The sequence below is a fragment of the Oreochromis aureus genome, linkage group 12, assembly GCF_013358895.1.
Source record: "Oreochromis aureus strain Israel breed Guangdong linkage group 12, ZZ_aureus, whole genome shotgun sequence".
Taxonomy (NCBI): Eukaryota; Metazoa; Chordata; class Actinopteri; order Cichliformes; family Cichlidae; genus Oreochromis; species Oreochromis aureus.
In genome coordinates this window covers 1,248,690-1,276,667 of record NC_052953.1, presented here as the reverse complement: position 1 = coordinate 1,276,667, position 27,978 = coordinate 1,248,690, and the positions used below count along the sequence as shown (strand labels likewise).

Here is a 27,978-nt window from a genome sequence, read left to right as displayed (position 1 = left end):
GTGGACATAAAGATATACTTTTCTTTCTTACTCTCATATAAAATATTTAGCTTTTATTAAATAGTTATCTGAATCTCACAACCAAAGTTTGTATAATAATACACAAGATTGGCTGTAGACCATTGTTCATAATTCAGAACACTGTGTAGAAATAACAAAAAACAAAAAGTGAATGCATGTGTGAAAAGTGGTCTATAATGTAATGCTTCAAAGCGTGTTCATGCAAACATTGTCGGGTCTGCCGTGGTACAATGGGACTTCTGCTCATGAACCTGTGTGCACAGCGTCTGCAAATCGGCGCTGTACGAAGTAACTTCATCTTTACACAAAACTGTAAGCTGTCATCTGTGAAGCGTGAGCGGTGTTTGTTTTTACCATAGTTCATGGTGGAGAATGGCTGCTCTTCTGAGTTTTGCTGTCTGTAGCCGTATGAATGGCAACTACAGTGATTAGCAGCGGCATAGGCACACATAAAATTTCTTCTGAAATTTTCGCTTTCTAGTTCCGTTTGTAGTTTTTCTACAGCGGGACCACGCCCCTTTCACTGTACGTGGTGACGTCAGCGCGGGCTACGCTCCTGTGCTCAACACATCGAGCTGTCATCATTTTACCGGGAGAAGCGAAGGGCATCCGGGATACCGGCCGAGAGGGAGCCCAGCACTGTTCTTGGAGGTCAGTACCGGGCATTTAGGGGGGACGTTGGGCCGTGAGCGAGGACACGGTCCGACCTGCGGGCTCACTCGGGGGCTGGTTCCGGTTTAGATTCGGGGAAAATGAGAACCGTCTGGACGAATGCAAAGTGGCGTTGTTAGCCTGCTAGCCGCGTGCTAGCTGCTACAGCCGTTTAAATTAACCTTTGGAGCAAGGCCGTCCGTTAAAAGGCTCCATAAGCGGAGCAAACGCCTCCGCTGAATGCAAACACAGAAACTTATTCAGAATCTAGCTGTTGATTTAAAGCAGGGGCGTTTTGTGAAGCTAATCAGCTAATTATATAACGCGCCGCGTTAGCGCTGAAGCTAAGCGTGCAGCTAAGAGTTTGCGCAGTGAGAGCTGCTCCGTGTGGCTTCACATACAGCAGGTTTTAGCCATTAGGCTCTCAAAACAGATGATTTTACGATATCTGGGGAACACGGGCAGGCATTTTCGGGAACTCATGACTCGTGAAAGGACAAAGTGATCGAATGTCCTGGTGGCCAATAGAGAAGTCTGGATTTCTCACAGGCAGCCAGTCGGGAGGCGCGGTAGGCAGGTAGTGGGCGGGTCCAGGCAGGGTTAAGGGGAAGGAGAGCAGGCTGGGAGTGGAGCCCCAACAAGGTCAAAACAAAGCAGAAAGTCCCGATGGGGGGCGAGAGCAGGCCCGTGGGGGGTTTGGAAGGTGTCCCCGCCTCCCAGAAGGACAAGGTTCCGGTTCTGTGACTGGGCTCTGAGAAGGGCTTGGAAAATTTTTGACTCCCTGAGTTCTGTGAAGATCTGCAGAAGACTTCAGACTTGACCCCGTTTGCAGAGTCAGCACCTCAGAAGGCTCAGAAGTATAAAGACACCCAGTGTGACACTGATCTCTGATCAGCAGGCTGTGGGATACACGCGGGTTTCCACCATCTGTGCAGCTGTTTTAGGAAACGGCAGGACCAATATGACCTGCGTGAGTTACAGCTTACTGTTTTGCAAGTTGAAACATCAGGTAACATGGCAACACCAGTTTAAAGGATTCCCATCAATCCAGAAAATGCTGGTAGTCACATGGCCAAAGAATTGAGATGTTCAACTTGCTAAGAAGAATAACTCCCAGGATTGTAATAAACATACTTTTATTAGTTTGGTTTAATTATCTCAGGCAGAAAATGTATTTTGTTTTTCACAAGGTCATAGAAACAGGAAGTGCAGACTCTCTGCTCACTGTGTTGAGCTCACATTCACACTCTGCTCCATTTTGAGCAGGACAAACCCTGCTGACCTTGCAGGACCTCTCTCAGGCCTGTTTTGTGGTGGAGTACCTATACGAGGCGAGGTACTTTGCTCTGGGGCGGGTATTGTTTGAGATATGAGCTCAGGAGTCGCCAACACAGCCTACTGACCAATCAGATTTCTGGAAAACGGCGTCACCCTTACTGGAAGATCCTCTGTGTAGACAGTCAGAGGGTCTGAAGGTGTTCTCTTTATCTGATGAGTCTCAGGAGGAGCTGTGCTGCTGCTTCCTGACCTCATCAACGTGTAAACAGACTGACTGTCCTCTCAAATCATTTAATGCCAAAACTAAAGATTTTTAATCACCACGAGAGTAACGAGAAGGTTTTAATCACAGGCGGCTGTTCAGTCACCGTTTTACTGGCTTCCTTCCTGCTTTGAATAAACGTTATTAATCCAGCAGCTGTTTTCCAGCCTGACTGATCAGCTCACACGTTCATGCAGAGTTTTTAGGCCTTTACTCTCTCTGTCTCGTTGGTCAAAGGCTCCAAACTGTGCCTCTTTCATGTGAACACTGATAAACCCGTCATGTGACCCCCCCCCCCCCCACCCCAGTGTGATTGATAGTTAGCGTGTGAAGCCAGATATGGAACGATATCCTGGATACGTTGACCCTCATACAGGCTCTGTGTTTGTTGGTGAAAGTTAAAACACTAGCTAAAAGTCAGACATGGAGTGAGGAGGCTGTGCCGTTTTTATTAATAATCAAACTGTAGTCTTTATTTATTTATTTATTTATTTATTTATTTATTTATTTATTTATGTATTATTTATTGCAGTGTGTTGTTGTGCTGTGCTTCACAGAATTCCTCCAAACACCAACTTTACAACTTTAAAAGAAATTTAAAAAAATCTGAGGCGGAAACCTCGGTGTTCTCGTAGTTTCACAGTGTTTACCTGGACACAGGTGAGATGGCACGTCCTGCGTGTGAAAACAGCAGGTCTGTTTTTGAATAAACTTTATCGCAGGGGAACAAGGTGCTTTGTTTTCCTTCTGCAAGTGTGGTCATGTGACCGGGCGGGCTGGCTCGGACAGCGACCTGCACAGAAAGTAAAAGCGTGCAATGCACTGATCTTACAGGTTGTTCCCGGAGTGCGGCGTCGGCCTCTGATGTCAGGAAATGTTGCTCAGATCTTTTGGACTGAAGTTCATGTCAGTGATCTGTGACCTGCCCCTGAGCTGGCCTCTCAGGGCCGATTCAGCCGGGCGCCACTGATTACTAAAACCACCATCAGGTCATGTGACCGTTCCGCCTGATGTAAAGAGATCTTTAAGCACGCGCTTTAAACGTGTGTGTTATGATGTCAGATTTCCAGGAGTAAATTTGGACTCAGGGTCAGACTTGAAGCGTCTGTTCATAAGGAGGTGAAGTAAGTGCGAGTCTGACGACTGCTGTCTGTAAATCTGAACGTTAGCATCTTTAAATCCGCTGTGACGAATTTCTGAGGACGCCGTTTGTCAGGTGCGGCAGATCAGCCTTGACTCTGACATCGTGTTCCTCAGTTTTATTCTGAGTGATCCTCTGCAAACAGTAGCTTGAGTCAGCGCTCTCAATGTTATTAGAAGCTCGTCAGACAGAAACCGCCATCGTTAAATCCTAAAGCACAGCTTTCTCTCACATCTCATTTGAATAAAGGTGACTGTGGTCTGGAGAATGGGGGGCTAATTCTCTCTCTTCTTCTCTCAGTGGACTGACGTGGACCTCTGACTGCTTCCTGTCGTGGGACCGACCTGCTTTTTTCTCCTGCATCATTGTGAGGTGGGGGACGTCCGGACCGTCGGCCCAAAAGTCACCGCCGTGCGTGTGATACTTTAAGGACTGCTCATGCATCGTTTAAGGACTTGTGCGGCGCGGTTGCGTCCGCTCACCGTCTCGCAGGCGGCTCAGACTGTCGGCCAACAGCGGCCAATCACAGTCACCTCCACGGGTGGCAAAAGGACGTTTCAGCCAATCAGGTGCTACACGGCACCGGTGGCCTCGGAGCCGTTCCTGAATGGGACGAGCTCCAACTATGTGGAGGAGATGTACTACGCCTGGTTGGAAAATCCCAAGAGTGTTCATAAGGTAAGGCGCAGCGGAGCCCCTGCAGGTGTGGAGTGGTTAGTGCAGAGGTTGGTTTGATTTTACTGCTGGCAGCATCGATGCAGGACAAACCCTCCAAAGGCCTTCAGCAGCATTTCACAGTGTAATGGGACATAAACCCAGAACGCAGACAATCAAAAGTTAAAGGTTTGGTGATTTTGAACACATAAAAACAGCTGCACACCCAAAGCACCCGCGCCATTTACACAGTATAGATGGATAGATTCCACAGATAGAAAGTGACCCGACTTCTTTAAGTTGGTGAAGAGTCGCACGAATTTAAACCCTAGTGGGAGTGTCCTTTAAGAGGGTAATTGACCCACTGTTGACCATGTGCCTCATCCCATGAGCCAAGGTGTGGGAAAGGGTGTGGGTCACTATCAGCAGAGGTTTCGGGTGAAACCATTGTGAGGCCCACGTCTTTCAAAATGATGAAGATAAAAGTTTAGTGTCCTCTCTAGCAGCCCCGGGTCAGACAGTTTTAGGCGCTCATGTACAGTTTTATATTTTTAAATATTAATATGATGTTTTATTTCACTTGAAATGTGAAAAATAATGTTCTGAAAGCCTTGAAATAAAGAGGGTCTAGTACACCCTGCGCCCCCCTTTAGACTCACTCCTGCTTGTTGCAGGTAGATACAAAGTGTCCGTCTGCTGTCGTCCTGATTGAAACAGACTGAGCTGATACATTCACTGCACATTTGTCTCTGTGTAAAACAAGCAGCTCTGTTTTTAGTGACTAATGTGGAGGAAATGCTCGTGTTTACTGAGCCGTGCATTAAACAAAGCATTTAAAGAATTTGCATGAAGGATTTTTAGAAATGTTTCATTATCTAAAGCTATCATCACAGCTGAATCTTCTCTACAAGCATGGTTTCTTCTGATTGGCTGGTTTCTGGAAGTATGGAGAAGGGCACCAACCACTCTTAGCGGGTTGTACATTTTCTGTCAAAGATCACCATATGAGGAGATCTGTGACGAGCTGCTGTCAGCATGACATCATGAGTAGAAACAAGTGAATGTGTAAGGCAGGCATGACAGGAAAAACTGCATCGTTAGCTCACCGCTATTCGCATTATGTCGCTAAACGACTGAACGCTCGGGAAACGTGGGCCAAACCAGCAGTGGCAGATTTCTTTAAACTGTGTACATATTTTTCTCCCCGTAATTCATTTCCTGAGGGTTCGATGATAAACACAATAAAACGTGAGAAATGAGCAGAAGATTGTGATTGGCTGAAAACTAAAGAGAAAGGCGGGATTAGTGAGTGTGACCTCCAGCTGGAGGGAGCCTCTAATGAAGACACCGTGCTTCTTTGTTAGTGACAAACATGGCTCCCTGTGTCGTGACGCGCGGCGGCGGCGTTCACTGCTGGGAGATCTCCATGAATGTGCTCCAAGAAACGTGAACCACAGCGTCGGTGATTCACGTGCTCACGTCGTGTGCCACCGCTGTGTTAAATTACATACGTGCGCATGCTTCTGATTGGCTGGTTAAGCATGCAGTGAAACATCTCCTCAATGTTGTTGTGCAGCTGGTCCTGGTTCTGCTCAGGGACCCGTCCACCTCTGACGAAAAGCTGCTGCAAGATATCAAGGACACAGAGAACATCATACAGGAAGTGTGGGGCCCGCTGGTTAACAGTAACAGGACTCTTTCAAAATAAGAGTGAAGCAAGTGTTTAGTGGGGAAACTCTTGTGGCTTCGATGAGTCAGATTAAACAAGAGAAAAGCTCAAATGAGTGTCGTGTGCACAAAAAGCTGCTGTGGGAAACAGTGGTGTGCATCTGTTTGTAATGATATGATGCGTGTGTGCAAAAGTCTTGAGCCACTCCTCATTTCTTTGTATTTTGTTTCCAAGGAGGCAGACGTCCTTTGAATTTTTAAAGTGCTCTTGAGCAACAACTCTCCAGTTTTCTGAAGCTCTTTGTTGTTGGACACTGTAATGTACTGTAGCGTAGTGTGTTTGTGAAATGAGTCAAACTCAGAATAATAACATGTGGAGAATCATAGGGAAGGTTTTACTGCACAACAGGAACATCCAGAACACGTTGTTGTTGATTACTGGGATGAAGGACGAGCATTAAAATGTGTCTGCAGGCGTTTCCTCGTGTCCTCATTCTGAAACACATTACAGCCACGCTGACATGTTCAGTGTGCTCTGAGCACATGTGACCAGTCATGTGACAACATCCTGTTCAAGAGTAGCAGCTGTGTCAGGATGGCGGTTTAAAGGGTCCTGTTAGTGCTTAAAAGTCTGAAATAAGCTCTGTGCAGACACATGGAGACGGTGCGTTTCATTCATTTTAGCAGCAAAAACAAATAAGTGCGGTATCCCATCAGCGTTATGTAACAGCAGCGGTTCATCGGCATAATCAGTGACGTCGACTGCAGACTACAGGAGCCTGTGGGGACAGTATCACCTGTGTCACCTGCCAAGACTCGATACTAAGAGGAGCGTAGCGCGAACGGCAAAGCAGCAGGATGGAAGAAAATGGAGTCAGAGATTTAAAAGTGAAAGAATTTCACAGGAAACTGAAGTTAAATCTGCATTTAAAACTCCTGTGACGTCACCTCTGAGTGGGTCTGTTTAAGAGAGTCACGTTTGTTAGTTAACCTGTCAGAAACTTCTCAGGATGACGCTCGCTAAGCTAACATCACAGTTTTGTTTGCTAACGAATGAAATGTGATGTAAACAGGAGCAGATACACGGTCTGCTGCTTTGTTTGGTCTGCTCACATTAATATTAGAGTTTCCCTAATGTTAGGAGGTAACCTGTGGGCTGGACATCATGTCAAAGATGAGTCGCATCCAGAGCGTTTCCACGGAATCATCTTAAACTTTGGAAACTTGTTATTTAGGACTGGAAAATCATTTTGACCACAGGAAGCAGAGACGACAGTTATGGATCAATCAACAGAAAGAAAAATTGGCAGATTAGTCGACGATTAGTTACAGCTCTAATCGGCTTCATAAAATATTAAATTAGGTTCCTGTTTATGTTTCAGATGTCTAACGTGAGACCTAAAATCTAAAACCACACATGTGATGTAGACAGAGCAGCATCATGGCGTCTGTCGGGGACCAGTGCTGCGTGTGGAGCTCACAGCTCTCAATTCTTTCTTCTTTAAAAAGCTGTAAATGAGTCTTTTTTTCCATCATTTTTCCGTTATTTGTCTTCAAACAGGCTCTGGGGTCGTGAAGGTGACACGGCTGTGACAGCGTGTGTTTCGGTGAGCTCTCTGACCGGGCGCTAAAGGACAGCCAGCTAATAATAGCTCCCAGAAGCTCGAGTCACATGACAGACCTACTTCAATGAGAATGAGAGGCCCTCTGGCTTCGATCGATTCTTTAATGACTTTAAACGAGTCCGATTAATGAAGGCCGATTTAAAAACAGGAAGTACTTTGAGGGCGTTAACCTAAACAAAGAGAGAATCATCCGTCAGAGGTGCAGCATGTTTGATCAGAGCTCCACCCACACCGTTTTTACTGTCAAGAAGAATCATTGTGGGCACAACCCTCCCAAACACACACACACATATTCTTGTTTTGATAGTGAGGACATCTAATTGACATCATCTCTTCCCAGTTGCTAAACCTAACCCTCAGCCTAACTGCAACCCTGACACTGAAACCACATTTTGGGCCTCAAACTCATGGGGATGGACGCTTTGTCCCCACGAGTGACTGTTGGTCCCCACAAAGATATCTAAACAGGTACACACACACACTCCTCTTGGTACAGAATTTTCTGTGTGTGTGTGTGTGTGTGTGTGTGTGTGTGTGTGTGTGACATGTCACATCTGTTATGTAACGACTTCACACCGTGACCTTCCTGTTATTAGCTTAGCCTGCTAGCTGGACGCAGGAAGTAAAGTGTACTGGGGGGCGGGTGCTCGCTCACGCAGAACAGCTGAAATGTGTAAAAGTAAGCCGGGATCTTTGTTCCAAGCCCGTGGACGCGCTCCACCCTGTGACTCAGCAGGAGTAACCCGCTGTGATGGCTTTAAAGCTTCCTGTGTGACTTCGTCAGTCTGACGCTGAGGAGGAGTTTGGTGTGTGTGTTTGGTCACCACGGAAACAGCGTGATGTAGAGGAGAGCTCATTGAGGCCCTCTGACGTCCTGATGGTGAAACTCCGCGCCCTCAGATTTCCTCTTCCTTCATCGAAGCTTTGAGCGTCTCTGAGGTCAACCGTCAAACGCCATAAATAACACTGCGTCCATGTTTGACTCAGCACTGGTTAGCTGTCGGTTAGCTGTTCTGACTCCACCCACCACAGGAACTTCTCTTACTTATAGAGCACACACAGCAACAGCAGGTGCTGGGGTGCCTTCAGTCCAGTAAGATCAGGATTGAGCCTTCTTCATGGCATCAGCAACATCTTTCTCTTCTTCCTCTCCTGCAGTCGTGGGATGTGTTTTTCCGGAATGCCAACGCCGGCGCTCCTCCCGGTGCTGCCTACCAGTCTCCTTTGCGTCTGTCTGCGGCGTCCGGCCTCGTCGCCCCTCAGCTCTCCTCTCTGGTCGGAGCTCAGCCCAACGTGGAGAAGCTGGTGGAGGATCACCTGGCTGTGCAGTCGCTCATCAGGGCCTACCAGGTACACACACAAACATGATCAATACATCGATAAGATTATTGAAAAGCCTGTGTTTGTCAGTGACCTCTGACCTTTGGCTGCTGATAGAGTGAAGCCTGTACTGTAAAATATTTTCCTGTTTGCTCACCTGCTTATTGATGGCTGCTGTTTGTTGATGGAGACGTTGGTGAGGTGAGTTCAGGTCTTCACAGCTCACATGAAACCAGCCCGATCAATAATCGATGATCAGAATCATCAGTGGGCGGGATGTCTGTGGGTCGGCGCCGCCGCAGGGTCAGCGAGGGGTTTCCACAGTAATCCAGACTGGCGTGCTGGAGCACTTCAGGGTCATCACACTTTAACCCAGAGTTCAAAGTTCAAAGTGACTGCAGCAACAGGAAGTGCAGCCGGCTGGATTAAAGCCTGAATCCCGACCCTGACGTGACGCTGTCGTGAGGACCTGTGAGGGCCTGAGCTTCCTGTTGTGATGTGTGTGTGTGTGTGTGTTCAGGTGATGGGTCATCACAATGCCCACCTGGATCCACTGGGAATCAGCTGTGTGAATTTTGATGATGCTCCGGTGAATGCCGGCTTCCAGGATGTCGGTGAGAGCGCCGCAACTAAACCACCAAACAGACCATGATGTTAACTTTGCTTTTCCCTCCCACCCGCCCTCCTCCACCCCCACCCCAACCCCCCCTTCTCTCTAACGCTTCCTGTTTCTTCTAACTTTTCAACATTTCTCCCGTTTCTGATTTCTTCCCTCCATCCTGCTTCTCATCTGCTTCGCTCTTCATCCTCTGTCTGTTATTTGATTGCATCTCCTCCTCCTTCTTCATCTCACCCTGTCCTCACCCTCCTCTCCCCCTGCCCTGGGTGGGCTCTGTGTTGTTGTCACTTCCTGTAGATCCGAGGGCACCACGTGGCCCAGTTGGACCCCCTCGGCATCATGGACGCCGATCTGGACTCATGTGTCCCCACTGACATTATCACGTCCTCCGACAAGCTGGGTGAGGAGCCGACCCTCAGAAATCGACCTCCTCTTCGTCTGTTCAGCGCTCCTCCTCGTTGGCTGGAGGAGTCTCTGAAACTTTATTGTACAGCAAAAGAAACTCTTCTGCTGTACAATAAAGTTCTTTTTTTAAATTGAGGTCTGTTTCAGGATTTTATTCTTTGTCTAAACCGAATCGTTCTTCCTCATCTAACATCTGAAGACCTTCGTTCTGTGATGAAGGTCCGAGAATTAACCTCAAATCATTTCAGTGTTTCCCACACGGAGACGTGAGGAGAGACCGCGCGGCTGTGCTGACGTGAACATTAGTGTCAGTTTATTAATTACAGTCTGGATCATCAGATGTTTGCATGCAGACACTTGTGATCAGCGGATTTAATTTCATTTAACAAACAAACTTATATTTTTGTTATTTTAGTTTAAAAATGAATTTTAAATATTAATTAAAACAAAGAGCTTACTGCTGTAAACCCTCAAACTGTGACACGGGTCCTGATCACGTGGTTCACAGTGAGGCTGTTACTCTGTAATAAACAGCATTTATCAGATCAAAGGTTCAGTCCTGCGTCCGTGTAAACTCTCGGTGGTGGCGTGTAGCTGCAGGCGCAGTCTCTCCTCCACGCTCCGTTAAAGTGTGTGAGGACTGTTTTCTTCAGTCTGTGGGAAACACTGAAAACAGTGACCTAATCCTAATCCCGAGTTTAAAATCTGGATGATTCTCTGAGATCTAAAAAGCCTGACTACTACACTGATGATGTTTTTAGTGAAAGGGGAACGTCCTTGTTCCTGCCGCTGACGGTGATTACGTCCCCGCCGAGGACGTAAAGCTTTCTCAGAGCCTCCGTAGAAAACGTCCTGATTCGGTGTGGCTCCAGGAGACCCGGCGGTAACCGGCTTCACTGCCTCAGACTCGGAGATCCTCTCCGCTGGAAAACACGCTCGGCGTTAGTGATGCAGCGGGACGAAGCCTTTAATGGTTCTAAATTTGAGCCAATCAGCAGCCGCCGCCTGAGTCCTTTTCTGTCGGACGTGAGTCGCCCATTGTTGACTCAACGTGGGGTCGTAGGATATCTGGAACTGTGGCACAGCTTTTACTTTGAAGGGCAGCATTCTCGGTTTCCTGTTTGGGCCGCAGCGATCTGCTGGGGACCAGAACAATCAGCGGTCTGCTCACGCTCGCTTCGTTTAGACTCACCACAGCGTGCCGGCCGTGTAGAAACGGCGTGGATGATGACACTCGTTTATTAAAGCTCATGATTCAAACTGAGCGACCCGCGAGCTGTCTGAGCGCTTCATCCACGCACGCGTTCACGGAGCCCAGTCTGAACACGAGACCTGACAAAGATCACGGAATCTTTCTGAAGATGGAAAATGCGGTGTGAGCGATGGCTGCGCGGAGCGGCGTCGGAGTCTCAGGGCTGAGCTGCTGGCTCGGCGGGCTGCTGCTGTAGTTTAGCTTCTGCTGCGTGACGCTGGGCTGTGCACCACGTTAGCCACAGTGCTCCTCCACTGCTAGTCCCCCTCAGATCTGTTCCTCCAAGTTTGGACCTGAAACCCCGCCAAGATGATGTCATTTAATCAGCTGACATTTTACATCATCTGTACAAACCGTGAGTCTAAGGCGCTCCGTCTCAGAGCTCTTCCTCGTCTTCTTCTCAGGACATTTATTAAATAACAGCAGTCCTGGTTCCAGGTGCCTGTAAACCACCACAGAGGAAGAAGAGGATAAAGCTGTACTTGCTGTTTGTTCGCAGTCTGAATGCTGCTAACGGCTCGTTAACGTTCAGCTTTGGCTTCAATCTGTGTCGGTCAGAAACGGGAAACAGGAAGTCAAAGATCAAAGGTTTGTGGCTTCGCCTCGCTGTCGCGGCTAAATAAACCCCTGAAGCTGTGACTCCGCCCACTGTTACACCTCAGGACACGCCCCCCTCGCTGTGCAGCTCTGGTGTGTCTTTGAGGCTCGAGCTGCTCTGTGTGCCGTGTTCAGTTTGTTGTATTAGTGCTCCGAGGAAGTAGTCCATCCGAAGGTGACCTGAATGGCTTGAACCCTCAGTGTGGGACGGCTGTGGCGACGCTGTCTAACCTCAGCATGGCGTTACATGCGTCTCTCCTTCTCCACTGCTCCTTCTTCTTTGAACGCGGGGTCAGACGGTGGTGGAGACGCGAGATGCCGGGCGGCTGCTATGCTGATGAGGCTGTAGGCCGGTGTGGTGGTGTTGGTGCTGGGGCTGGTGCTGGTGGTGTGTAATGGCTGTGGGGTAAAGGGGGTTGCAGGTCATTAATGGTGTCCGGGTGTCTCTTCCCTTTGCTGCCCCCTGCTGGTGACCCGTCCAGACGTGGCTGTGTTCAAGGAGAGGCTGCACATTCTCACGGTCGGAGGTACGAGAACCAGCACTGCTGTGAAGTCAGTAGTTGATCTTTAGTGGAGTTTGTCAGTGCAGTAGTTTGAAGGAAAGGTCTGCAGGAGCTGAAAGCATCAACGCAGCAGATGGCGGGCTCCTGAGCTCCTGCAGAGGGCGCCGCGGCTCCGCAGAGAGATTTCATCTGGTTCAGCATCTGATTCTGTCTTTGTGCAGGAGTTGAAGCATGTTTGTGACCTCACAGCGGTTTAACCAAACTGAAAGCATGTTCACATATGTGCAGCTGCAGTCCTCAGATCCTCTCACCAGCCCCACGCTCACCTGGACAGAGTGTACCTGCCGGTCTGTTGGGCAGTAATGTGCACCCAGACACACCCAGACAAATGTATAAATAATCACATGATTTTAGAGAGGGATATGTCTTCAGTGAAGCAGAGTATAAACTGTAATTTTATGTCTCAGTTTATCACTTTCACCTGCTGCTGCTGTTTCAGTAAATGTGACATCAGTTAGTTTTGTTTTTTAGAAAGAGAGCGAGAAGCAGGTGAGACGGGAAAATAAAAATCGTGTAGACGGTCACGCCGGCAGCATCGTCTGCCTTAAATGTCTCAGAGACTCTGCTGCTTCTTTACTCCTGTGGATTCTGTCTCTGTGGGCTGAACCACGGTGAAATCTCCCTGTAGCCTGAGCAGCACACAGGAAACACTGAGAGGAAGTTCATCCCGCCTGACGGGACAGGCGCCGCCTCCTCTCAGGGTCCCCTGTGCTCCCTGTGCTCAGCTTTGTTAGCTGCTGCTAGCGTGCTGACCCCCGCTCTGTCCCACAGTTCACCGTTATGTTCATTAGTGTCTCAGCTCAAGTGTCTGAGCCTGACTCTGAATGTGCTCTGAACTATGGCTTGATGCATGCTCCATCATCCAGGTAAGGAAATCCCAAAAAGTTGATTCTGTTCATGTGGAGGTGACGTGGACTCGACCAGGTGACGTCACGCCCACATGAACAGAGTCAGATATCTTTGGCAGGAAAGCGTGCTCAGATGCAGATGTGTCCACGTGGATTAAACATATTTATATACTGGTTATTAATAAAATCGGGCTGTTGTTACTGGGCAGCTCCTTCCTGCTGGCAGAGGTCACTGTTCACAGTTTAACAGGTAACTGAAGCTCACCTCCTCCACAGACTACAGTAATGCTCAGCAAGGCTGAAATTTAACCAACGCGGTAGTTCCTCCAGCATCCAGCCGGGGCAGCACTGAGTCAGTCCCAATGTTAAACATGTCCAGCAGCCTGAGACACAAACTCTCTGTGGATAATTATCTGTACGGGTCGGGACAGCTGCTAGCTGTCTGCTAGGCTAATCCATAGCTTTCATGTGATGTCAGAGCTACTGGGATACGCCCACCTGGCCGCTCAGAGTATGGCACAAACGTGCGAGCACACCTCTCCTAACCCCGCCTGACAGATCACATCACACCAATCCCCGCTTCTCCACGCCGACCCCGACTCTCATCTCACGGCCGCTCGTTTAAAGTGTAGGAATGATTTACCTGATACTGGAAAAATGCTCGGGCAGCTTTACTGTTACGACATTAATGTGACAAATTAATACTTTTTGGCCGTGCAAATGTCCGAGTCAGCAAACTGTCACATTTACAGCGCTCAGCATAAATGAGTACACCCCCTTCAAAAAGTACAAGGCTGAGTTTGATTGAACACCTGTTTAACTCCATATCATGAAATTAAGGTTAATAATATAACTTAGATCACAAAATCTTCAGTTTTACTAAAATTGGTTGAAGCAAAAATGAATACACCCCGCAACAAAAACTACTACGTCTAGTATTTTGTTTGACCACCGTGATTTTCAAGGACAGCACCAAGGCTTCCAGGCATGGAATGAACAAGTTGTGACATATTGCAACATCTATCTTTTTCCATTCTTCAAGAATGACCTCTTTTAGAGCCTGGATGCTGGGCGGAGAGTGATGCTCAGCTTGTCACTTCAGAATTCCCCACAGGTGTTCGACTGGGTTCAGATCAGGAGACATACTTGGCCATTCAATCACCTTCACCCTGTTCTTCCTCAGAAATGCAACAGGAGCTTTAGACGTGTGTTTTTGATCATTGTCGTGTTGGAAAAGTGCACAATGACCAAGTGCACGGAGTGATGGCAGCATCTTCTCCTTCAGTATAGAGCAGTACATTGTTGAGTTCATGATAGCATCAATGAAATGCAGCTCCCCACACCAGCAGCACTCATGCAGCCCCACATAAGGACACTGCCACCACCATGTTTCACTGTAGGCACCATGCATTTCTATTTGAAATCCTCACCTTTATGATGCCATGCAGTTTTGAAACCATTAGTTCCAAAAACAGTGATCTTTGTCTCATCACTCCAGAGTATAGAGTCCCAGTAGTCTTCATCTTTTTCAGCATGGGCCCTGGTAAATTCTAGGCGTGCTTTTTTGTGCATGGGCTTTAGGAGAGGCTTCCTTCATGGACGATACCCATGCATGCCATTCCTGTGCAGTGTGCGCCGTATGGTGTCACGGGAAACGGTCACTCCAGTTTGGCTTTCTACTGCTTTAGCTAACTGCAGTGAACTTCCATGGTGATTTTCTTCAACCCTTCCCATCAGGAGACGCTCCTGTTGAGATGTTAACTTCCGTGGATGGCATGGACGTCTCTGTAAGATGGTGACACTTCCATCTTTCCTACAGTTTTGGATCACTTTTGCTACAGTATTCTGACTGATACGTAAAGCTTTGCTGATCTTCTTGTAGCTCTCACCTTTTTTGTGTAAAGAAATGATTTCCTTTCTCAGATTTTGTGACGTTTCTCTTCCATGTGGAGCCATTGCTGGCAGCATGAAATGGGAGGGGCTTTTCTTTTTTAAGTAATGCCCCTTTATCGTCACCTGTCTGCTGGACATCTCTTAAATGTGGCTTTTCTCCTAAGACTAGAATTGGGGTGTACTCATTTTTGCAACATGGGCTTGAATGAGTTTGTTAGGAAAATCATTTTTTTGTGTGCAAATAAACAAATCTTGTTTGCAATCAATGGCCCACGTTTGTGGGAGTATTTTGTATTATAGTATCTCATAGAAAATGTTGATTCGGAAAGGAAACTAAAGGTTTTCTGACAAATGTAGAGGGGTGTACTCATTTATGCTGAGCACTGTATGTATGGTAGTTCGTTTAAGCTAGCTATGTAGCGCGTTGCATCATTTACCCGTCCAGATGAAAAATACATGTAGCTGTCTGCACGTCAAAAGCATTCATCCATGCAGCAGTGTGAGCGACTCTACAACAGACAGGTGGATGTCACCGACCTGGAGCTCAGGGGGAGGGGCTTAGATAAAGCTGCCCTGTTTAGTGACATCACGTGACCAATAACATGGCTGCTGTGAGGTCACTGTACTAACAGACCGTCTAAGACAGGGGTGGGCAATCTCAGTCCACCAGGGCCGGTGTCCCTGCAGGTTTTAGATCTCACCTTGGGCCAACACACCTGAATCACATGATGAGTTCGTTACCAGGCCTCTGGAGAACTTCAGGACATGTTGAGGAGCTAATTTAGCCATTTAAATCAGCTGTGTTGGTTCGAGGACACATCTAAAACCTGCAGGGACACCGGCCCTCGTGACTGAGATTGCCCACCCCTGGTCTTAGAAGACTGAGCTGCAGTTTCAGTGAGTGAAGTTCTGGGATATTTGGGTGTTATTGATTAGCAGGTGTGTGTGATGTCACAGATCCCTGGCATACTGTGTGTAGACGCAGCAGGTTATTAATCTGTAAATGTACTGCAGGGAAGTCTGGATCTGTCTTTGGGGCGTCTGATATCTGACCACTGACGCTACGTCAGGTCGTGACGTAGTCGTGTAATGTCAGTGACCTCACCCGTGTTTCAGCTCAGTGCGTCGATCCTGCTCCCGTTTCCTTAAGTTTAGCTTCGTGTTTTTGGACAGAAGCATGAGAAAAATGTTACTGATCCCAAAATCGAGGCTGGGAGGAGAAAAGGTTCCGCCTGTGTGCTTCAGCACTGTCAGCAGGTTTAAAAGGAGCTGAAACAGAATATTTCAGTCAGTCTCAGCAGGACTAACTCGACAGAGCAGCAAGAAGCTGTGCGTAAACTGCCCGCTGGTGCTCCACAGGTCACGCTGGTCTGAGTCCAGCTGTTACTGTCACAGAGGGCAGAGCACTGACCTCAGGACAGAGCCTCTGCTTTTACTCGAGAACAACGATGACACGTCAGAGGTGCTTTGTAAAAAACATCCTCAGCATGTTTCAGCTGAGCTGCAGCTCCAGATGTTTCACTGAGGTCGGCTTAGCAGCTGTCTGAGGTTTGTTCCTCAAAATATGAAAGATCCTGAAACAGACTTCAGGATGGCAGCACACACTCAGACCTGCACACATGGGGCAGCATTACATCTACTCTATCTGCACCTGGTCCCCGCCTCAAAGTAATAAACTGCTTTTAGTACAAAAGCAATGACAGGCTGTGATTAGCGCCCCCATGAGGCTCAAATGTTTAGAAAGAGAAGTCAAAGGAGTTTGCAAAGAAAAGCGTCTGGACTTCTTTAAGTTGCTTGAAGACGTTTCACCTCTCATCCGAGAAGCTTCTTCAGTTCTAAGGTCAAATGGCCGAGTCCCAGATTTAAACCCAGTGGGAGTATCCCCAAGGAGGGACAAAGGACCCCTGGTGATCCTCTAATCACATGAGCCAAGGTGTGAAAGTGGGTGTGGGACCTAATCAGCCAGGGTTTCGGGTGAGCTCATTGTGAAATTAGGTCCCACACCCACTTTCACACCTTTGCGCATGTGATTAGAGGATCACCAGGGGGTCCTTTGTCCCTCCTTGGGGGGGATACTCCCACTGGGTTTAAATCTGGGACTCTCGGCCATTTGACCTTAGAACTGAAGAAGCTTCTCAGATGAGAGGTGAAACGTCTTCAAGCAACCTAAAGAAGTCCAGACGCTTTTCTTTGCAAACTCCTTTGACTACGATGACCTGGATGACTGAGAACCTTCACAGACATTTAGAAAGAGAAAACTGGTGGATGAAAAGGGAGATCAGTCCAGGAGGGCACGGCACACAGTTACTACAGACACTCGCCACAGACGGACAGAAACGCTTACAGACGCAGGAGAAGGCTCGTCTGAGGCTGCTGGAGCCAGGGAACGATGTTGTGTCAGTAGCTGAGCTGTCTGTAGGGGGCGCTGGTGGTCTGTAGGAGCTCTCAGTCGAGTGTCCATGGGGTAGATTCAGCTTTCTGATTGGCTCCTTTGTGTGTTTCCGGGCTCTCTGATTGGCTGAGCCTGAAGTGAGTCTGCAGGCAGGACGAGTGCTCAAAGAGACGCTCCTTCTCCTTCATTACACCTCCTCCCCTAACGTCCCAATATCAGTTTAAAGTCAAACGATCCCGCTCTGTCATCACTGCTTCTTCATCTCATCGCTGTGCTGATGTGGAGCTTCGTATCAGAGACCAGCGCTGACACGCAGGTCATTATAAACACTGTGTGTGCACAGAGCACAGAAGCTCGGAGATCCTCACAAACCCCACGGAAACGGTCTCACTGTGTTCACCAGATTATATCTGATCACGTTAATCAGTGATGACATCCTGAAGGTTTCAGCCCCGAGTCTTCGTTATGTGAAACGTGGCGACTGAAGTACATCAGTAACTTAATCTGAGACAGATGACTTTGTTTTACACGGGAGCTTCCTGAGAGCTTACTGCGTTACTCCATCTTTGCAAAGTGTTTCTCCTGACAAAGGTCAAACATCGTCTTTAATATGCAGAGAATCGTCTTCTCTGCTGCCGACGACGCTCCGCTCTGGTCTCACACCGTTTTCCTCACAGAGGCTTTCAATTCAACTTTACAACAATACAACACCAAATCACAACAACAGTCGCCTCAAGGCGCTTCATATTGCAAGGTAGACCCTACAATATTACAATCATATGACCCCGAATGAGCAAGCGCTTTGGCGACCGTAGGAAGGAAAAACTCCCTTTTAACTTCCATGTTTTCCCCGCTTCAGTAACGGCGTTTGACCCCGAGTCTGTGAGAGAAACCTGAAGCCTGGTTGCTGCAGGACGTCACCCATGTTACAGCATGATGAAGCGACGGCCACAGACGTGAGGGTCAGTAACAGTTCATCAACCTGACGAGCGGCGTGCGGCGCGACCAGCCGGCTGTGACCACAGGATCAGCTCTGAATCGATCTCGCTGCACTCATGAATCAAACGCACCCTTTCCTGTACAGCGCCATGTTTTTACTCACGCCTCAGTCAACTCGCGCTCTAATAGATCTATTTCCTATGCTCATGTCTGCACGCCGCAGCAGGTCTGACCGCCACACGTCGAGCGTTTGTTAGGAAGCAGCGTGAAACGGTATTCACGACTTTATGATTCAAACAGACGTCCTGCAGGTTCAGGTGGAGAAATCGGAGGCGCCTCAGTGGATTGATGCTGCTGAGTGTTCCTGTGATGGTCCTGGAGCAGCGATGATGATGATGAAGGCGGTCTGTCGAGCTTTCAGGCTGCTGATTGGTTTAAACTGTCGATGCTAACAACTTTTATTTTATTTGTTTTGGACCCACAACACCACCTCCTCCACCTCTGCTGTCCTAAAACCATTAAAACCTCCACTACTCTAATGCCAACCTCCTCCCCCTGCTCCTCCTCCCCCCTCTTACCCCTGTTCTTCCTCCCCCGGAGGTGTTTCTGTGCTCCTCCTCCTTCCCTCCCCGGCTCCTACTCCTCTCTCTAATCCCCCGCATGTGTAAATCTCCCCCTTTCTGTTGATTAAAACTTGTCTTCATCATGCACGTTTTCCTGTCTCACCTCTTTTCCTCCTTTCTTTCTCCTCGTTCTCCTGCTCCTCCCCCCTCCCCTCTTGCTCCGTGGTGCTTCATGGGACTTGTAGGCTTCTACGGTCTGGAGGAGTCGGACCTAGAAAAAGTGTTCCGGCTTCCCACCACCACCTTCATCGGAGGCTCGGAGAGCGTGCTGCCACTGAAGGAGATCATCCGCCGGCTGGAGGTGAACACACACACACACACACACAGGAAATGAGCAATGAGAAGTTTAAATGTTTTACAGGCAAATTATTATTCAGGAAAATGAATGTGTGCGTGTGTTGGTGCAGATGGCGTACTGTCAGCACATCGGGGTGGAGTTCATGTTCATCAACGACCTGGATCAGTGTCAGTGGATCAGGCAGAAGTTTGAGACTCCGGGCGTGATGCAGTTCACTCTGGAGGAGAAGCGGACGCTGCTGGCCCGCATGGTCCGCTCCACCAGGTCAGAACCCTCACACACTCAGGTCCCTCACGCAGATTTATCCACACACTGATTTTATAAGCTGGAGCAGGAGGGCGGAGCAACAGAGGACCCAAGGATGAACCCTGAGGTACGTCAGCATCATAAACCACCACGAGCCGTTTCTGACAGCTCGTGGTGGTTTTACCCGCAGCGAAACTCAAGCCCACCTCCTTCAGTCACCTCAGCTCTCTCAGAGAAACAGAAGCTCAGTGCTCTGGTGTTTCAGTCATAACCAGTTTGATCCTCACACTGGTCCCATCGATGGGATGTCTGCTGTAAAATCTCCCACTCCAACACGGAGACGTTGGGAAACATGGGAGCGGCTGCAATAAGCGAATCTGCAGTCTGTGTTGGGAATAACCTGCGTGTTTACCTGTGTTCAGGTTTGAGGAGTTCCTGCAGAAGAAGTGGTCTGCAGAGAAGCGCTTCGGCCTGGAGGGCTGCGAGTCTCTGATCCCCGCCCTGAAGACCATCATCGACAAGTCGTCTGAGAACGGCGTGGAGAACGTCATCATGGGAATGCCCCACAGGTAAAACCAAACGCTGCTGTTCTCTGTTACCCGACCACCCACACGCCGCTCCACAGTCGATGACACCTGTGTGATGTCATCAGGAAGGAGGCAGCAGCTTCCAGGAGAAAATCTGCATCAAAACAGCGAGTTTAACGGCGTCAGCGCTCCTCACGGCGAGGTTATAAAAGCAGCAGCCCGATAGTGACGCACTGAAAACAAGAGTTAGAGCACAAACATGTTGAAATGTTTGCGTTTTTATTTTAATGTATTTCTGCTTCAGTCAAAGATGACAGAGTAAATAAATACAGGGTCAGCTCACGCCTGTGTGAAGACGGACGCCGCTCCATGATGGCCTCTGTGTGTCTTTCAGGGGTCGTCTCAACGTCCTGGCCAACGTGATCCGGAAAGAGCTGGAGCAGATCTTCTGTCAGTTCGACTCCAAACTGGAAGCAGCTGACGAGGTCGCTGTTTTTACTGCTGTTTGTTCGTTTACTCTCGGTTTTTCTTTCCCCGTCTGATCCAACCTGCTGTGTTTGTCCTCAGGGCTCCGGCGACGTGAAGTACCACCTGGGGATGTACCATCGCCGCATCAACCGCGTGACAGACAGGAACATCACGCTGTCTCTGGTGGCGAACCCGTCTCACCTGGAGGCCGTGGACCCCGTGGTTCAGGGAAAGACCAAAGCTGAGCAGTTCTACTGCGGAGACACAGACGGGAAAAGAGTAAGTCTGACGGAAGTACTCGGATACTTTAAAGTACTGATACTGCACTGTGAAGATACTCGGTTACAGGTCGAGGTAGTTTTTCTAGCTCAGAGCAGACTCGACTCATTTTTTTCTTCCTGGAAACTGTCGGAGGTGTTTCTGTGCAGGAAGAGCTTTCGACCAATCACAGACTGACTTGGTGAGCGCAACAGTATGAAGTTCATGTGTGCTCTGTGCAGGTGATGTCCATCCTGCTGCATGGAGACGCCGCGTTCGCCGGTCAGGGCATCGTCTACGAGACCTTCCACCTGTCCGACCTGCCGTCCTACACCACGCACGGCACCGTGCACGTCGTGGTCAACAACCAGGTAACCTCACAAAGAAACAGACCGTGAGCCGCTAACATGGCCCGCCGAGCCATCACCTCTCTGTCGTCGTGTCTACAGATCGGCTTCACCACCGACCCTCGCATGGCCCGCTCCTCGCCGTACCCCACGGACGTGGCTCGAGTCGTCAACGCTCCCATCTTCCACGTGAACGCCGACGACCCCGAAGCCGTCATCTACGTCTGCAAGGTGGCGGCCGAGTGGAGAGCCACCTTCCACAAAGACGTCGTGGTCGACCTGGTCAGTAAAAACACACACACACACACACACACACACACACACACACAGACAGACGTTTATAGACGTTTGTTTCTGATGTTAAATTAATTTTTGTTTCCTTTTTTCATTTTTGTTTTCAATGATGTCATCATGTTTCCTCCCTCTTCCTGTCTTGGCTCTTTGTTAATTTTTTTTTTTAGCACATTTGCTCCTCCCTACATGTTGCTATGCTCAGCAGGTAAAGCTATGAGCAGACACGTTATTATTTATGACATTATATATTTTATTTCACTGTGTGAAGTCACAGCAGACCTCAGAGGCGACTGTTTCCCTGCGTCTCTCCTCTCTGACACACATCCATCATCTGGAGTCTGCTCCTACCTGTTCACACACCTGGAAACAGTCCTTACTGTGTGTGTGTGTGTGTGTGTGTGTGTGTGTGTGTGTGTGTGTGCAGGTGTGTTACCGTCGGATGGGTCATAACGAGATGGACGAGCCGATGTTCACTCAGCCGCTGATGTACAAACAGATCAAGAAGCAGAAGCCGGTCCTGCAGAAATACGCAGAGAAGCTGATCGCAGAGGGAGCCGTGAGCCGGCAGGAGTACGAGGTAGGACTCGCCCACCAGGCGAATCCTGCTTACAGGTCACCATGATGTCACTTCCTGAACGTTTGTCTGTTTGCAGGAGGAGATCGCCAAGTACGATAAGATCTGCGAGGAGGCGTACGCTCGCTCCAAAGACGAGAAGATCCTGCACATCAAGCACTGGCTGGACTCCCCGTGGCCCGGTGAGAGGGCGAGGAGGCGGGGTCGAGTCACCGTCAGCTTCCTGACACAGACAGAAAACTGACAAACACGATTCAGACTCTCAGGATGTTGTTTTCACTCTGGTGTTCAGCTCCAGACTGTTAACCCTTTAAACTCGCTGTTTTCAGGTTTTTTCACCCTGGACGGTCAACCAAAGTCGATGAGCTGCCCCTCCACCGGCCTGACCGAAGACAACCTGAACCACATCGGACAGGCGGCCTCGTCCGTCCCCGTGGAGGACTTCACCATCCACGGAGGTCGAGAAAGGCGCCGCTTTCTGACCCAGCAAACGGGAACGAAGACGTTCAGCTGACGCTGTTGTTTCTCGCCGCAGGTCTGAGCCGAATCCTGAAGGGCCGCGCCGAGATGGTGAAGAACCGGATGGTGGACTGGGCCCTGGGCGAGTACATGGCCTTCGGATCGCTGCTGAAAGAGGGGATCCACATCAGGCTGTCGGGGCAGGACGTGGAGCGCGGGACCTTCAGGTAAACCTGGAGGCGTGTCAGGCAGCGGCATGTGACACACAAAGCAGAGAGAGCTAAAGAAGCGAAAAACCACGACACAAAATAAACTGATGACGTGACGTCAGGAGGAGACGAGCGGCTGGGAAAACGCCCCCGATCGTCTCAATCTGCTCGTCTTGACGCCGTTAGCATGTTAGCTCAGAGCGCAGGTGGTTGACAGGTGTTCTCTGTGTGTCCCCTCACAGCCACCGTCACCACGTCCTTCACGACCAGAACGTGGACAAGAGGACCTGCATCCCCATGAACCACCTGTCCCCGGACCAGGCGCCATACACCGTCTGCAACAGCTCGCTGTCCGAGTACGGCGTGCTCGGTCAGTCGTCGCTCTCCGCAGATGACGCATCATCGATGGCGTTTGTGTTTTTGCCTGATGGCTGTTTCTCCGTCTGCAGGCTTCGAGCTGGGATTCGCCATGGCGAGCCCGAACGCTCTGATCCTGTGGGAGGCTCAGTTTGGAGACTTCCAGAACACGGCGCAGTGCATCATCGACCAGTTCATCTGCGCCGGGCAGGCCAAGTGGGTGAGGCAGAACGGCATCGTGCTGCTGCTGCCGCACGGCCTGGAGGGCATGGTGAGGACGCCACCGCACCCTCCTCCTCCTCACTGACTGAAAACTAAAGACAACAGAGTGTCGATAAGTCTGAGCTGATCAGTGTTCCTGATCTGTGATCGTTTATTTCTGATCGATAATCAACACGTCCTCGCTGCTCTGTCTGAATGTTCTCCTCAGGGTCCCGAACACTCGTCAGCTCGTCCCGAGAGATTCCTCCAGATGTGCAACGATGACCCCGACGTCCTGCCGGTGAGACGCACACACAGAGCAGTGATGTCAGAGCAGTGTGTGTGTGTGTGTGTGTGTTATGACTCTGGTTTCTGTCCCTCAGAACATCACAGAGGACCTCGCCGTGCGTCAGCTGTATGACTGTAACTGGATCGTGGTGAACTGCTCAACCCCAGCAAACTACTTCCATGTTCTCCGACGGCAGATCCTGCTGCCCTTCAGGAAGCCTGTGAGAGCCCCAACACACACACACACACACACACACACACTCTAAAACCAGCATTAGCCTTAAAGCGGAGTCTGGAGGCGTAGATGTGTTGACGACTCGTCATGAGTCTCTCTGTGAAAACATGCTGTTCAGCGTAAAGTCATGTGATCAACTTCATGTTTGTGTCCCCAGCTGATCATCTTCACTCCCAAGTCTCTGCTGCGTCACCCCGAGGCCCGATCGAGCTTTGACGAGATGCTGCCCGGTAACGCCTCCACCCACACCTGCAGCTCTAACGGCTCTGACGAACCGAGCCTGACCCTCCCGCTCTCCTTTCTTCTCATTCCATCCTCCTCTTCTTTGTGTTTTCCTTTTGTTCTTCTTTATCGTTCTTCCATGCTTTCCCTTTTTCTTCCACCTCCTCTTCCTCGCTGCAGGAACTCACTTCCAGCGGCTGATCCCGGAGGCGGGCGTGGCGGCCGAGCGTCCAGAGGCAGTGAAGAGGTTGATCTTCTGCACAGGAAAGGTTTACTACGAGCTGACCAAAGAGCGGAAGAGCAGAGGCCTGGAGGACACGGTGGCCATCAGCCGCATTGAGCAGGTACACGCATGCTACACGGAGACTTCTGATTGGCTGCAGCCGGTGGCTTACGGTGTCAAAGGAGTCAGCTGACTCGTACTCTAAAGTAGCTTTAGTTACAGTCTGGAGGGGATTACAGGATTACAGGATAAGGAACGCGGCGGCGGTGGGTGGTCAGCAGGCAGTAACCGCACACCGTCTCTCCCCGCAGCTCTCTCCGTTCCCCTTCGACCAGGTGAAGGCGGAGACGGAGCGCTTCCCCAACGCCGACCTGGTCTGGTGTCAGGAGGAGCACAAGAACCAGGGTTACTACGACTACGTGAAGCCTCGCATCAGGACCACCACGCAGAAAGCCAAGCCCGTCTGGTAACCACCGTCATCATCATCATCAGACATCTGTCCACCACCGTGCGGCCTCTGACCTCTGACCACAGACCACTGACTCTCTGTATTTCAGGTATGCTGGCAGAGACCCGGCAGCCGCTCCCGCCACAGGAAACAAAAACACTCACCTGATCGAGCTGCGGCGCTTCCTGGACACGGCCTTCCACCTGGACGCGTTCAGAGACCAGCAGTGATCACGTGACCTGCAGCACCTGGAATCAACCCTCACCTGTCTCGCCTCCATTCACACTCACATCACACAGTCAGCCCTCTGTATGGCTGAGCACACCGCACAGCAGGAAGTCCATTCAGAAAATCACCGACCAGAACATCACAGCGGGAGGCGGAGCCTCAGATTCAAATTTAAACTTTATTCTTCTGGTTTGTGACGGACAGAAACTTTCACGTAATCATCAAAGACGAAACGAGCTGCAGTTTTTCTCTCTGAGCTGTCTTTGTCCATCAGCTCCTCACATTAACGTCACCGTGACGTCGAAGGAAGCTAAAATCAGACAGATTCTCAATGGACTTCTGAACTGACGTCCAACTATTAGCACTTTAACGCATACACACACGCATACAAACATTTGAGCCTAAACCAATCAAAGTCTAAAAATAGCAACATTTTGAAGGAACTCAACAGGTTTACACCAAATAATCTGAATGTTTGTTCTGAGTCATAAATCTTGTTATGATTTTAAAAAACTTTATCAGTTTGTTGGACAAACACGGGCAACAAAAAGCAGCAACGTTGGTCTTAAATTAGATACATTTTGAATGAAGTCTGGTGCTGTTCACGTCTTCGTATAGTAGCTGTTAGCATCGTTAGCACTTCCCATTTAAAACCAGTGGGAGTCCAGCTAGCTGCAGAGAGCAAGTTTTTTTCACCTTTCAGCAGGTGAGTTCGCTCATTACGGAAAGGGTGATGCATTAAATGAAAGTGAAAGTCACAGCAAACAAATCTGCTCTCAAACAGCCAGTTCAGAAGTCCATTAAGAATATGTGTGATTTTAGGTTTTCCTCAGAGTCACAGTGATGCATCCTGCTCAGCTGCTTCGGTAGCACCAAATCGAGCTAAAAACAACCTCGGAGAGGAAAACTGGAGCTCGTTATTTAACATGTTGGTATTAAATTAGCCCACCTCGCTTTGCTGGCAGTATCAGGGCTGAGGTTGCCTTCAGGCTCAGCTTCACCCAACCAGCGAGGCCGCTCAGCTTCAGCGTGCTCTTCTCACCTGTGATAAAGTTTCAGACTTTTTTACACCTTTTTAAACGTATTTAAAGCAGGACGTTCTGAAACAGGAAGACAAAGGAAGAACCGTAACACTGATGAGAGCTCAGAGCGTTTCAGAGGTTTAACTCTGACATATTTGTTTGTGAACGTCTAAAAAAGTAAAATCTGCTCTTAAACTAAAGTTTGAAGTGTGGAAGGCGTCAGATTCATACGCAGAGTTTGGACCTGAGAGAAAAGTAAACTGAACTACAGCTGAATAATAAAATGCAGTCTTAAATTAGATGAATTCTCAATAGAGTCTGGTGCTGTGGTTCTGTTTTAGTATGTGAACAGTTTGGCCAAAAACACTGGTAGTTTACAGCTGTGTGATTTATTTAATCTAATAAAATCCAACAGCAGGTAACACTGGGAATTCAAACAACACAAGAGACTACGTCTAAAATCGGCAGAATTTTGAATGAAGTCTGGTGCAGTCTGATGAGTGACTCAGACTGCTCCTCAGCATCTTAAATTGGGTAAATTCTGAATGAAGTCTGATGGGGTTGTTCAGGGTATTTTGTTGCAGAGATGTTTGGCGTGACCAGGCAATGTCACGACTTGATAGCTACCCTTCATCAACAGTTGCTGCAGAAGTTGCTAATTCTGCAACTTTCCAGGCAACAGCAACCTGCTTATGGCAACATGAAGGAATGATGCAGATTTGCTTTAGAAAAAGTTCATGTGGAGTTGAGACTGAATGACCTTTGACCCCACTGTCCACACGGTCACTCTCCAGCTGTGATGACAGAACTCTTCATCCTCGTTCTCATCATCATCAGGATCCAGTCTTCTTCTTGTTCTTCGCACAGAAATCCTGATGAGTTACAGAAACGTTTTTTGTTTATTTTTTTTAGCTTTTTAAAATGCTTGTTAGCATCATTTGCGCCCCCTGCTGGTTCACAGCGGGGGGCGGACTAGCTGGGAGAATCACTACAGACAGCAGGTGGCGGATTTTACCTGTCGGCAGGTGTGTCCGTGTGTAATTAGAGGCAGCGCTTAACACTGAGATTTTATTGTCTTTTACTTTGAAGGGATCTTTGGGGAATGAGTCTGCGACACGAACTCAACCAAATGCACTGCTGACGATTCATTTAACTCCTCGCTTCTGGCCCCGCCCCCCTGCGGTGAGCGTTTATCCCGTGCCAAAATGGATCGCAAGCCTCTCGTGTTTTTAGTCTTTGGCATCCGGCGAGCGGCAAAACGTTCGGCCGCCAGTGGCGTTCTGCGAGACAAAGAAAATGATTTATTTATTTTCATAAAGGGGAAGTTCTCTCATTATTTTGCTTCATTCAATAAAGAAATCTGTATGTACCGTGGAGCCCCGCCTCCTGTGCTTCCTCACTGCTGACATCAGCTGTCTGCGCATGCTCATTTCACACCAGGTAACCTGCAGGATCAAACCAACCTGTGACATTATAAATCATATTTATTCATATATTCAGTGAAATCAAGTGAATGGACTTCACAGACAGAAGAAGGAATTTAAATTGAGTCAGTTTTGAATGAAGTTTGGCACAGTTTGAAATTCTGGAATACTGAGTGAAATATTCTGTATTGGTAGTTCTTGATGTAAAATATTTGTTCAGTCTAAAAAGGGCAGATTTATAAATGAAGTCTGGCACTGCTCAGTCAGTGAGTCTAAACCACATTTAAAATGAGCCATGGTGGCCTAAACCTAAGGCACATGATAAAGTTACAGAACTCCCCCTGAGTACAGTATGGTGTTAAATTAGATCATTTTAAATGGACTGAGGTTCTGTTCGATCACATTTGATCTTCTGCTGAGGTGTGACAGTTGGCAAACGCTCCAGGACTTTAAAGTTGTTTTTAGATTTATTGATTAATCAAAGTTTAGATTAATCAGTCTAAACTCCCAATTATAATATTTCAAGCACTGGAGCCACTGACATTTTTTTATTGGTACATCATGAAAAACATCTGAAAATGTTGAAATTCTGAATGGACTCTTAATGACATGTTGCATTTAAGGCAGGAGTGTGTTTTTATTCCCAGAAGTAAAATGCAGATGTTTTACCTGATTTTACTGAAATTTAACAAAAGGGGAAAAAAAAGTTGAATTTTATACTATTGTAAGGACCAGAGGATGAGTCTAAAAATGGTCAAAAATTCGATGAAGTCTGGTACTGTTTAGTGAAAGAGTGTTGGCTTTAAATAATTCAGTCTTATGCCAGAAATATAATTTTATTGCCTGAAGACGTCTATGGACACGAAAGATTCTGGAAGAAAAGTTTGGTAAGTGGACTT

The 27,978-nt window shown here is 48.6% G+C and overlaps 1 protein-coding gene across 7 annotated transcripts; it reads left to right on the top strand.

Moving 5' to 3' along the window:
• Nucleotides 1-558: 558 nt before the first annotated feature.
• Nucleotides 559-27,031, top strand: ogdha (oxoglutarate dehydrogenase a). Of its 7 annotated transcripts, XM_039620473.1 has the most exons (24): nucleotides 559-672; nucleotides 3,654-4,031; nucleotides 8,459-8,650; nucleotides 9,537-9,639; nucleotides 11,976-12,020; nucleotides 18,937-19,052; nucleotides 19,159-19,313; nucleotides 19,718-19,864; nucleotides 20,217-20,307; nucleotides 20,390-20,569; nucleotides 20,791-20,919; nucleotides 20,998-21,177; nucleotides 21,614-21,766; nucleotides 21,843-21,945; nucleotides 22,093-22,221; nucleotides 22,299-22,449; nucleotides 22,674-22,801; nucleotides 22,881-23,059; nucleotides 23,219-23,290; nucleotides 23,373-23,498; nucleotides 23,670-23,742; nucleotides 23,915-24,078; nucleotides 24,269-24,423; nucleotides 24,515-27,031. In XM_039620473.1, exons 2-24 carry the CDS (start codon nucleotides 3,792-3,794, stop codon nucleotides 24,633-24,635), a joined length of 3,132 nt encoding a protein of 1,043 aa, XP_039476407.1. In that variant the 5' UTR covers nucleotides 559-672; nucleotides 3,654-3,791; the 3' UTR covers nucleotides 24,636-27,031. The 7 variants fall into 7 exon arrangements, with proteins under 7 accessions (XP_039476407.1, XP_039476400.1, XP_039476403.1 ...); XM_039620466.1 differs by lacking the exon at nucleotides 11,976-12,020; XM_039620469.1 differs by lacking the exons at nucleotides 9,537-9,639; nucleotides 11,976-12,020 and adding an exon at nucleotides 9,141-9,234.
• Nucleotides 27,032-27,978: the final 947 nt, after the last annotated feature.